Source organism: Etheostoma cragini, chromosome 18, assembly GCF_013103735.1.
Source record: "Etheostoma cragini isolate CJK2018 chromosome 18, CSU_Ecrag_1.0, whole genome shotgun sequence".
In the NCBI taxonomy this organism is placed as follows: domain Eukaryota; kingdom Metazoa; phylum Chordata; class Actinopteri; order Perciformes; family Percidae; genus Etheostoma; species Etheostoma cragini.
Genome location: NC_048424.1, coordinates 21230683 through 21242949, shown reverse-complemented (window position 1 = coordinate 21242949; position 12267 = coordinate 21230683). Strand labels below are relative to the sequence as shown.

The following is a 12267-nucleotide window of genomic DNA, read 5'->3' as shown; positions in this document are numbered from 1 at the left end:
CCAACCGAGCCAACCCAGCCACCAATCTTTCTATTTCTCTCTTAAACATACACACACACCCTGTCTCTGAGTCTTCCTAACAAAGGCCTTTGCAGCGACTCATTATCATTGACTGTCCCCCTAAAGTTTTCTCTTACATTCAGCTGCTCATCTCTCAAACCATCAACCTATCATTTCAACACACTACCATGTGACAATGATCTACACCCTGTGAGAGCAAGATGTGCCCCCAACATCCATCTGACTGAATCTCATATAGGTTAGCACTGATCCCTGCATGTCAGCCTGTAAGCAGGGATCAAGTATTATGTCTCTTTGACTACAGGAGAATGTGTAGTTGTGCAGCAGGTGAGACCAGCGCTTGAATTACGATTTGTCTCTCTGGGATGGAGGGTGAGACAGTTGGACAGTTGTTTGCATTTATATTATTGTGCTACGTCTGAAACTCAGGCTCATGGAGACATCATTACATCATTGAAACATACTGAAAATAACATCTCTACATAGCACAGATATTATCACACACACAAACACACACACACACACACACACACACACACACACAAATAAAGCATTGGCTCAGCGATAAGCTGATACATGGCTCAACTGGACTTGCTATAAATGTTGAGCATCACAATGTACAATATGCACCACCAGCAGATGCATCTAAAATACTAATCATAGCTGCTTTTAGGCTATGTTTGGTGATGTTATTGCTTCTAAGGAATCTCTCTGTTGCTGTAATGCAAACCACAACTTAAAGCTTCTGCAGACTGTTTCACATATCAGCAACAACTGTATATCTGTCACTAATTTTACAGCTGCCATTCACACTTCCATTGACAGTATACAGTGTTCTTCACAGCGCCGAATATACCAGGCACACTATGCACTGTCACTGAACTCATATTACCTCATATTGCCATGCTTTCTCAGTTATTCATCTTGTCATGCGGGAGAGTAGCTGTGTGTGTCCAGGGTCACCCGAAGGCCTTGCCTAACATCGATAGATTTCAAGTGCTGTGATTGTTGCAGATGGAGCACATACTGTGACCCTGCCCTTTATCGATACACACCACACAGCACAGATGATGGAAATAAACACTGCCACAGTAAGAGCCTTAAAAAGAACCTAAAAAAACATGCTGGAGAAGAGATTTTAAAAAAGCCTTCATCGCTCGTACGATTGCATTTAAAAGAACTTGTTAATATTCTTTTGTGATGTAGTGATGTAGCATCAAAAAATTTCAGAGTGCAGTCCACTCAGGGCCTAATTCTGTTTTCTGATTTGTAACTCAAAGCAACAAAAAAAAAAAGCGTTATGGCACAGCTCCACATTTCGAGGATTTGAAACTGTATGAACAGATTCATGTTTACTGTGTAATCACTGCCGTACACATTGTCGTAACACAGCCGCTTTGAATGTGCATTGGAAGGGCACATCTTAACTCTCCAGTAGCTTGCTGGGTACTCTGAGGAGCAGTTTAGCACTTACTGCTGTGGGACACAGAGCTTTAGCCGACTTTGTTGGCCAGACAGACCGGTGGTGATAATGGCCTGCTGACCTCTCCCAGATCCTGTTACACTGCTGGGGACACACAAGCTGCTCTGTATTTAGCAGCAGTCCTCTCTGCTGCGAGCTTTAGACTGCAACAGAGCTGGTGGCCACTTCCTCTCACCTCATTATAAAAGTCCAAAGTAACAAACAGCTCTGGAGGAAAAGATTATTGCAGCCTTGATTCTCCTGTTGGCTTCAGTCCTTTCACTACATTTTGCATTCACTGTCAAGTCAACAAGGAACCAGGGAAGCCAAAACAGAAATCTACTGCCCTTTTTTCCCCTTTTTTGTTGCTAAAATCAAGAGTTACTGTTGATTATCACCAAAAATAAACTGTCCATCTTCTGAATATACCTGCATTCATTTAGTTTTTTAACTGCATAGTGTAGCAGCATGATTATGGTATGTTTTAGAGTTGTAAGTGATCTACATGTGTTTCTCTGCTGATAACAAGGGCTGCATCAGTCCAACAATCCTCTTTGACAAGACCTCAGAAATCCATTTGTTCCCCTCTCAGTTGATTGTGATTATTTTAATCTCCACAAGCCAGCATGCCTCGCCATTTCGTGTGCGTGTGTGTAATCCACCAATACTCAAAGAAAAAGTAGAACTCCTCTGCGTGTGTGCATACAGCCATCTGCTACATTCACTCAGTCAGTCAGAGGTATCTCAGCCTGGTCCTTTGTATAATGGGATGGATGAGCTACCATGTATTATTTAACATGCAGCAAAAATAATTCACTTTGCACATGGTAGACTCAGACTGGGCTAAGATAAGGATATTTGAAGTATCAGAAAACATTCTGCCCTCCCGCAGTGTAACAGCAGCTGTGCTTGATTTCTTACTTTCATTTTATAAAAAAAATGTAAAGATCCGAGAATGAAGTCTGCAGTAAAGAACACTAAATCATCAAGGTTTTTCAGATGTATGTTGTGTGTATGCCGTGAACTACACGGGCGCTGAGCAGGAGCAGGATATCTCTCAGACCGATATCTGTTCGGTTGTCAAAGAGACAGAAAGAAAGCATGTAAGCAGCATGGTGAGATGCTGATTACATTTTGCCAGTTCTGCTAAGAAAGAACAATTCAGACAGAAGAACACTTCCAGAAAGCAGAGGGACGGCTTGACAATATGCCCCTCATGGTGGAGAAAGGAGGCAGAGTGAAAGAGAAGTTATCTGAACACAGTTATGTAGAAGTAAGTTGAATGGTAAAGTGTACACAAGAGATAGCAGATGTGATTGGCTTTAGTTGTTTGGTTGGTGCTGAGGAGAGAGAACATGCTGTGCAGGAACAACCTAATCTGCTGATTTAATAAGGAGAAAATATGAACGGATGGTTTGGAACAGTGGGGCCTGGCACGGTGACCAGGGGCTTTTGACACATGGCATTTTTCCCAAAATGTAAAAAATGTATTACCAAATACATACATACATTTCAAACAAATACATGAAATATATCAATAATCTGGCAGGTAAATAATATTTTTCTCCCTCCAGTAAAGTGATTTCGTATACAGAACTTAAGAACACTTAATCACCATATTACCTTCCACTAGAAATAGGCTCTGTTATTTTTCTTTCTTTTAAACTTTTCCTTTACATGTTAGAAAATAAATTGCTATCTTATAAAGACAATGTTAAGGTGGCTACTTCAATGAAATGTTAGGTGGTTCTGAAATGAATAGTCTACAATACATATTATTATACCTACTAGGTTTTGTGAGACCCTGTCAATTAATTAAACAGTTGCCATATTTAAGACTATAAAGGAGATAGGGATGCTGTTGTTGCATTCTTTATCCAACAACTTAAATAGCCAATACTGGCTTTTTTCCCAATTTGACGCTATATATGCTACGTTCTGCGGTGCCCTGCTACGTCCTTCTGTGCCTTGAAATGCCGCACAGTGCCCTGCTATGCCGTGAACGACCACAAAGAACTACTACAAACTACTATTTTTTGTGCCCGTTATTGCCACTCTTCATTCTAACCCCAACCGGCCCGTCAGACACCCCCTACAGAGAGCCTGGGTCTGTCCAAGGTTTCTGCCTAAAAGGAAGCTTTTCCTCACCACTGTCACACTGTTGCTTGCTCTGGAGGGAACTACTGTTGGGTCCTTGTAAATTATAGAGTCTGGTCTAGACCTACTCTATCTGTATAGTGTCTCGAGATAACTCTTGTTAGGAATTGAAACCATAAATAAAATTGAATTGATACTACTAAAAAATACTAAACCCTTGCACGACATGCACAAAGTATAAAACAAAAAACAAATCTATATTCTTCCAGCTGATGACAGAGTTGCACTGCCAAAAAGAAACTCACTTCCTTGCCATTGCAGTTTGAACACTCCAAAATAACCATGCATGCAATAACAGAACCATACAGATGTAGAAGCAACTGCAATTGCTTTTGTTAGCTGCATGGCCTCTGTTCACCGCGTTGAATATGGCAAATCTGCCAGCTAAGTGGGGCTATATGAAGTGGATGATTATAAGCACAGCTTTGCTCATCAGACCTAAGGGTGTGTGATTTATTTCCTGCATCATCCGTCAGACAAAGGTTGCCTCTTGTCATTTGGACATGCAGCCAATCTAATCAGTCTGAATTATGATTGGGGGACACATGCTAATTAGCATCATGACAATGAGCAGGGTAGAACAAAGGACACTGTTTTTATTGTGATTTGTTGTTCAACTCAAGTGTGTTTATGCGTACAGTTGTAAGTGTATACAAGGTACAAGTGATAGTGAGTGTTCCTGTCTATCAAATGTCTTTGTGTTCTGTGTGTGTGCCTTTATGGTGAAAATGTATGAATCATACTGAGTAGCTGGAGCCCGTGGGCAGAGTGGCATGAGTTCATCAGAGGGCAGACATGCCGCCCACACACAGCGACGAGCCGATGAACACAGCAGCGGGCTCCAAATCTTAATGGCATTCAGAGAGAAATTCCGGTGGCACGTAAAGACAATATGAAGTAACTTGAGCTGTAGTAGAAAAAAGAGCTCAAAAGAGTTGAGCCAAAACAGCCTTTCCATCTGGAGCCCATTTCAAGCCAGTCTGTTGAGGATGATTACAGTCTGACAATATTGGGCTAAAATGCAGGACTCATGAGTGGCACAATAAAGCACTTCCAAAGGTTTTAATACCAACATGTCATAACAAGCTCAACATCTCATCTTGTCTTGGTGAGTGTGTTCAGCAATTTGCAGGAATGAATGCCGAGAGCGGAAAGAGCAATTCAAGCTTTAAAGTGTAGAGCATATATACATACATAAATATATATACACAGAGTGTATAATACCAACGGACGCAACAAGACAGTAAAAATAGGAGTGTAATGTGCAGTGTGACTTGCAAAGTATTAAGTTTAACCTTGAAATGTTGATAAAAGTCTCTCAGTCTTGAATTATATTCAGCTTATTTGCTGTTTCTTTCATGCGGCGCAGTGATCCTTGCTAAAACATTCACCATTCTGACAACATCCTTAAGCGTGTGAAGAAGAAATGCTTGCAGCAAGGAATGAAAAGTGCTGTCCACTTACAGCAACTGCTGTCTAGTATTATCTGTGCTTCTTGCCTGACATCTTCCTTTGACCTCGCATCATCTCTGTGTCCTTCCTCTCATCTTTCCTCTCGCCCTGCTTTTTTCCTCTCTTCTCTCTGCTGTCCTTCCTCTCATCCCCACACGTTCTTCCACACTCTGCCTCCCCCTCCTCCCTCTCCCCTTGGTTCTCTTACTCTCCTCATCCCATAAACTCTTCAGACACTGTGTCTCACTGGTGCTCCCATTACAATGCCCAGGGTGCATCATCGCTCCATCACCCAGTAATGGATTTCCAATGCTTCGACCATCTTACCTGTCACGTGGTCATGTCTCCACCCTGGGTAGCATCACTCTGTAAGCTGTTTAGAAATGCATGAATCCTCTCTGTGTTATTGTACTCATTCCATCATTACTCAAGACAGAGCAGCTACCCCCACTCGCTTCTCCTGCTGCACTGAGTCAAAACAATAAAGACTTAAGATACTATGTAAAAGCAGCTTGTCACAAGACTGCCTAGATCCAGCAGATATATGAAATTAAATCATTTAGGGGATACATAATAAGAAAGTGGAAAAGATGGCAGGTTATTGTTCTACTCATCGCTTGGTAAGTGGGAAATTAGCTGCTTAAATTGAATGTGGCTTTGTAACTGCCCCAGAATGTGACACACTCATGGACAGTTGCAGCCTGCCAGAATATATACAAGTACAAATTCTTCTCTCATTGCTCACAATTAAGAAGCTGGTTAAGTAACTGTAAAATACTGTAGAAACGTGGATACTCTGGAAACCATCCATGCACTGTGTGTGTTTGAATTCATATCATGTTGGCCAATCTTGAGTGCCATTTGTTCTTCACTTCCTTGCTTTTGTCTTTAGATCACAGTCTAAAAACTTTACTAAACATGTACAGATGAAGTGTGAACAATACAATACAATAGCCGCATACAAAAAATCCATGCATGTTATATTTTGCACATCGATGCAAAATATTAAGATCCGAAGGTCATATGAGAGACGATCACATTAACTATACATTCCGTACAAACAATTCCACCATTTCTGTACGGACAAGTCTCATGGTAAAATGTCAATCATTACAACCACCTGAAATTATCGGAACTCTGTGCATAACATAATTCACGGCTAAGATGGATGTAGACAGTGTCTGATTCGTGGTTGGCTCACACCCACTCAAGTCTTTTATTTCTGGGATAAAAATAAACACACACAAAGAATATCATCACCCAAAAAGAAAAACTCCTCTGTTTGTCCTGCTCGTTGTGTTCCCAGAGCCTCAAGACAAAAACAAGAACAATATTGAAACTATTGATCCTGATTCAATACTTACTTGGTTATATACAGTATATTGTTTATATATATATATATATATATATATATATATATATATATATATATATATATATATATATATATATATATATATATATATATATATATATCTCAGAGTAAGTCGGGCTGTGCAAGCAACTCAAATCAGTTCATTGCTGGCTTACCTTTGGCGTTTTGGTGCACTTTCCATTTCTGGCATCTTTAATGTGCGCTATATCCAGTAGGTCTGTATCCTGTAAACAAGAAGATGCCACATCAGTAACAAAGTCTACCAAGAGTTAATTCAAAGGTTTCAAAGACAGTTTGGTACACAAAGACATTCTGTGCACACTTGAGCTGTTTTGTATCCAAGGCGCAGAGAAACCCTATTATCGCCCCTTTCCAATTCCAAACCTGCCACCTGTGTTTAGGGACACATTAGCCTCAATACCAGATGCTATGTGGGAGTCATTCATTGCAACCCTAATGATACGTTGCCCTGCAAGATTGTCATTGTAGTGTTGTGCACAAAATGAAGACAAATGTCAGAGTCAGAAAACGGACTGGTGTGACATGCTAGAAACCAAGAAAAATCTGCAGATTGTGTTTCATGACAGACACTATGCTCAGCTGCAACACACCACTGCAATCAATGCTGGCAAGAAAAAAAATTGTTGGATGCAAAATTGTCAATGTTCGGCAGTCCCATGTCAAAGTGTCCTTGGGCAAGACACTGAACCCCGAGTTGGTATTGGTGAGTGAGTGTTTATCTGATGAGCAGTTGGCACCTTGTACGGCAGCCTCGGCCACAGTGTGTGAATGTGTGTGAATGATGAATGGTTCCTATACTATGTAAAAGTGCTTTGAGTAGTCATTGAGACTAGAAGCTAGAGGCTATTGTGAGACTAGAAAAACGCTATATAGGAACAATCCATTTAAGTTTATATAGCATGGCACCCTAATAATAACTAACAACTTGGAAACACCATGAACATCATGATTTAACCAAAATGTTACATAAGGCTCTCTGTAACAGCATTTAAAGTCAATGTAAAAGCTTAGCTCCACTACTGAATCATTATTGATACAGCAGTGTGGGGAGCCATGTCAGAGCTTCTTGTTCCATGTTACAGCTCCAAGATTTCACGTCACACTATTGAGATGCAGATGTACAGTTGGAAATGATTCAAATAAGAGTGTTGAACTATTGACACCATGAAGCAATGCGAATAGAAAAAGCTTCTTACATCTTAGTGGAAAGCATTGTTCTTTCCTTTCTTCCTCTTGAACAACAGATTGTTTTAATCAAAGTCAAAACACGTTAGTGATCTGAACTTAGCTAAGCCTCTATCATGCCAAGTTCAGGAAAGGCACCCTGTGTCAGTCTACGGTATACAGTAAGTGGACACACGTCACAGATATTCATCTATCAACTCATCTGTCTGTTTGTCTGTCCGACTATTTCATGCTTATTTGCACGTCTCTTGTCTCTTAAACATAAGGTTTGCATGTTTTGTGTAAAAATACACACAACATGCAAACCTAGAAAAGGCCTTCCTTTAGTCATCACACTGCTTTATCAGTCTGGATTATGGCTCTCTTCATTTCTCTGAGAGAGAGCCAGAACATGAGGTGGGAAATTAACCAGAGTGAACTGTGTGTCCACTTCCCACTATCTTGGAACACAAAGAGAAATGGGGGCTTGATTCAATCGCCCTCTGCTACGCTGGTACCATCTCAAGGCCATGAGGGTTGTGGAAAATTGCACCCTTCCATTCTCCTTTATCTACAAATCCATACCTACCTTAGTTTATATTTTAATTTCTAAAAATCATTTTTAAGTATACAGTAGTTCTGTGTTTGTTTTTGTCTTATCTACTACCAGGTAGAGATGGAATTGTGATTTTTTCTTATACTCAAGGTATGATGATACATGAACTTTTTTTTTTCCTTCAATGTAAGGGCATCATTAATTCAATTATTAAGAAAGCCATATACAGTAGCATTGCTAGAGGCAAACTCTTGGTAACGACAGTATATAAAGAAATGGGGCTACTTTGCTACAGGCTCTGCACAGCCACTGTCTGTCTCCATGCACTGTAAGAGGCGGAAATTAAAGCACTCTATTCTATGGCGGCTATTCAAAAGGCAAGTTATTCCTTTTCTGCAGTGCGTAGCATCAATTAGGCTGTCCCTGTTTGCACAGAGAGAGCCTCTGAGTCAAAGGTTAACGTTTCCATCAGGTCTGCAAATGCCTGCCTTTGAAGTCTCTTTAGAAAGACGTGGCTCCACACGGAGGCCTGCTGGAACAGCGGGGCGTCAGGAAGCCGCTCGCTGATGGGGTCCTCTTTTGTGCCCTCTAGCCATGCACAGTTAACAGAGCTCTGAGATGGGTCAGCGGCATTGGTTAACTTTTAACTTCATTAAAGGTAATGCAAACTGCCTTTGGGCGACAAGCTGCTCACGTAGTGTGCAACTATGCAATGACACATGTAGCTATTATAATAACATCCAAAAGCATGTGGCAGCATTTGTGTTCAGAGGCTTGTGTCTTATGCATATATAAAAGTTGATGCCAATGACATTTTATGTGTATTGACTTTGGATTCATAACATCAGATCCTGCACAGCTAGTTAATTACAGTTCTTTCTTTCAGTCTGGCAGTCCAGTCATTACTTCTACTGATCAATTTCCCTTACTTATGTTCAATGACATATGTTCCTTATCTGTTCATTTCTCTCACTTGTCTTTATCTATCACCCTGGTGCATCTCGCTCTACCTTTTTCACTCTTATTTCACTTCCTCTCTCCGGGCATTTCTGAATGTGCATCAAAAAGGTGAGCAGGGATCCTTTGCCTATTAGGATCCAGGGCACGTCGAGGAAGCAAGCAGGGCCAGCAGGAGAGAAACTACAGAAATTAATGAACATGCTTAACATACCCTGGCCCTGGGCTCTGTTTTCTGTGCCTGATTTCTATCCCTGCTGTGGAGAGGCTGTTCTCGAAACATCTGCAACATGCTGCCTTTATTTTCAAATTAAAACCCATTATTTTTCCAAGTAGCAAGTAAGGAGGGTTGTGTTTATTTGAAACTTGGCAGGAATTTTATCATTGTTCTGTGTCTCATTCTGTAGGCAAATATGCCCGTGCTGTATGCACTGCATCTAATATACAGTATATACCATGCCACTGTGTCAGACTACTCTTTATTCTTCTTTAATTTGTAGAACAGTGAGCACACTAGTGTATGGAATTTGACATGCATACATGACTTGACTCTTACCCAGAAAAAAACTGTTACAAGATGCTTTGAATAAAACAGTCTTCACTGAGTATTTACAATTGGATTTGCAGAGTGTGGCCAAGTTGGGTGTTTTTATAAAAAAAGAAAGAGGTTTGTTTCCTTTTGAAGCAACAATGTGTCAAAGCTGTAGGGATGTGCCAGTGTGAGAAAAAGGGAGAGGGTTAAGGAGCATGAGGGAGATAGGATAAGTGGAGGTGGGGAGACTGAAAGCCACAGGTTTGCTCGCTCATTTACCAACAGCATGCTTGACAGCCTCTGGGTTCAAAATGGATGTGCACTCCAAAGGGCTTAGGGTCTGTGCTGAGCAATGAAGACGAGAAGCAAAGAACGTGAAGGCAGGAAGGAAAGGAGAGGTGAACACGCTCAGAGCGGGAGATGTTTAAGGTCTGTTGTGCCAAAGTATGTCTTGGGAAAATAAACAGGATAGACGCATTTGCTTTTTCTGAAGGGTTGGATTTTCATGAGTGCTCGATAATAACAATAATGGCATGTACCATAGATGGATTTTAACTATTGGAATGACGACAAAATGAAGTAAAAGAAATCATTGTGACATGTTATATCTACAGCAATGCAAGTCAATGTATTAATTCAGCTTGCTGGCCGCTCAGATGGTTAGCTTACAGGACTATTACAGGTGTGACATGTCAGAGTGGCCACTCACCTCATCAAGCCATCGTGGACCAAAATACAATATGTAACACCAGGGCTCTTTGTAAGCCGTGAGAACGTCTAGGCTCACACGCAAACACACAATCGCACGCACGCACGCACACACACACACACACACACACACACACACACACACACCGCATACCTATTTAGGATGCCACGGAAGTCAAGAATAAAATAGATTTGGGGTTTTATTGCATAACAAATGACACTGCATCATTCTCTATGCATGAGAGTTTTCAAATGCCCACAGACTCAGGGTCAGAGGACTCTGTATTTGGATGTGTACCCCTAATCATAAATGGAGCTAATGCTGTGGAACACAACATACCAAAGCCAGGCAAGTACTGTGCCTGTCCCTGTAAGTGGCCCTCCAGTGACACTCGGCTACCAGGGAACATGCACTGTTACGATGGAAAATGTTGGAGAGCTGTGCTTGATCTTGGTTGAGAGTCACATCCACTCTACTGCTGCACTCCTGGGTTCCTATAGAGCAACTCTAACAGCCCCACTGTGATTAAGTCACAAACCTCCTTACCTGAAGTGGCTGACTAAATAGATATATAGACAGAGATGCAAATAGTCAGACAAAAGAAGAGGAAGCTTGTAGGTAGAAGGACATTTGCATACACATTTATGCATTTTGATATGTGTGAGGTTCTGAGGGCTGCCTCCTGTCCCACTAGTCTAACCTGACTGAGTAACTCTAAGAAGGTCCTATTACTTTTTAAATCACTTCCTTGGATAACTGCTTTATTAGGCAGTATGAAGTGGAGAGTGACAGCAAAAGTGGAGAGAAATGAGGTATGACATGCGACAAATGCCTTGAGCCAAATTGGAGTCTGGCATTGCCATGAGGCTGCCCAAGGGCCTATTTAAACTGAGAAACTAATTCCCTCTCAGTCTTTCATCTATTCACACTGGTCCATGTCTCCAGTTCTCCAGTTGCCTCTCTTCCAATGCAACATCAAAACACTTACATAAAATCTTCAAACAAATCAAAGCTCTGTCAAAGGTGGTTCACGGTGTGAATAAAATGCACTCAAAAGAGCAACGGTTTAGCATTTTTTCTCAAACGGCTACTGGTTGTAAAAAAGGAAAAAGATCTCTCAATAGAAAATCAATCATGCAGTGTAGATCTGTAAAAAGGATTCAGGACTTGCATAAGCTCAAGTGAAGCTTTCAACTCTTAATTTATAAACCTAATTTCTGTGTGCCGTCAAATGGCCTACTCATGTATCCACTTAAGCTTGACATATATTTCTGAGTAAAATCTACACCGTGGTTACGTATGTAGTTATGTGGAGACACAAACCCACGCCAGACCGTACGCCATAGACTGACGAGCACCTCACGAAAAATCTGACTACACGTCGCGGCGAAGTGCGTTGCTCGTCCGCGGTAGGGTAATGTTGCATTTTCCACTGACTGACCTCCACAAACAAGATGAAATCAAAGAGAGGGTTACTATTCCTGCTACAGATTTCCCACCGTGGTCAGAAAGCAAAGGGAGGACACTCGCTCTGAAGTTAGTCGCCGTCACTCTCTCTCACTTTCTCCCTTGCTCTATCACCCACTCCCCACACACGCACACATGCCGGATCAACACACACACACACCAACGCTCAAGTATAAACATCAGGCCACTTATGTAGGCTAAGGCGAAAGCTCTGCGTGAAGCCTCCGAACAATCATAAATCAAGCTTTAGAGATTTGTTTCAAATACTGGGCCAGTATACATTCATACATTCCACCAACAGACAAATATGGTGTTCATTTCTATGAAAGTGGGGTTTTGTTGCTGCCAGCCTGCAGATGTCTTATAAGCTAGACACTTTCAATTTTACAATTTT

General features: G+C 41.3%; 1 protein-coding gene across 5 annotated transcripts in view; it reads right to left on the bottom strand.

The window, feature by feature from the left end:
- The window catches only part of LOC117961090 (1-phosphatidylinositol 4,5-bisphosphate phosphodiesterase beta-1), a 165155-nt gene that overhangs the window by 67325 nt on the left and 85563 nt on the right, over nucleotides 1-12267 (bottom strand). For all 5 annotated transcript variants that reach the window (XR_004660315.1, XM_034899489.1, XM_034899488.1 and 2 more), the window contains one exon: nucleotides 6623-6691. Coding sequence is in view for 3 of the 5 variants with exons in the window: in XM_034899488.1 (XP_034755379.1) it covers nucleotides 6623-6691 (69 nt within the window). In the remaining 2 variants the exon portion in view is untranslated. The remainder of the gene's footprint in view (nucleotides 1-6622; nucleotides 6692-12267) is intronic.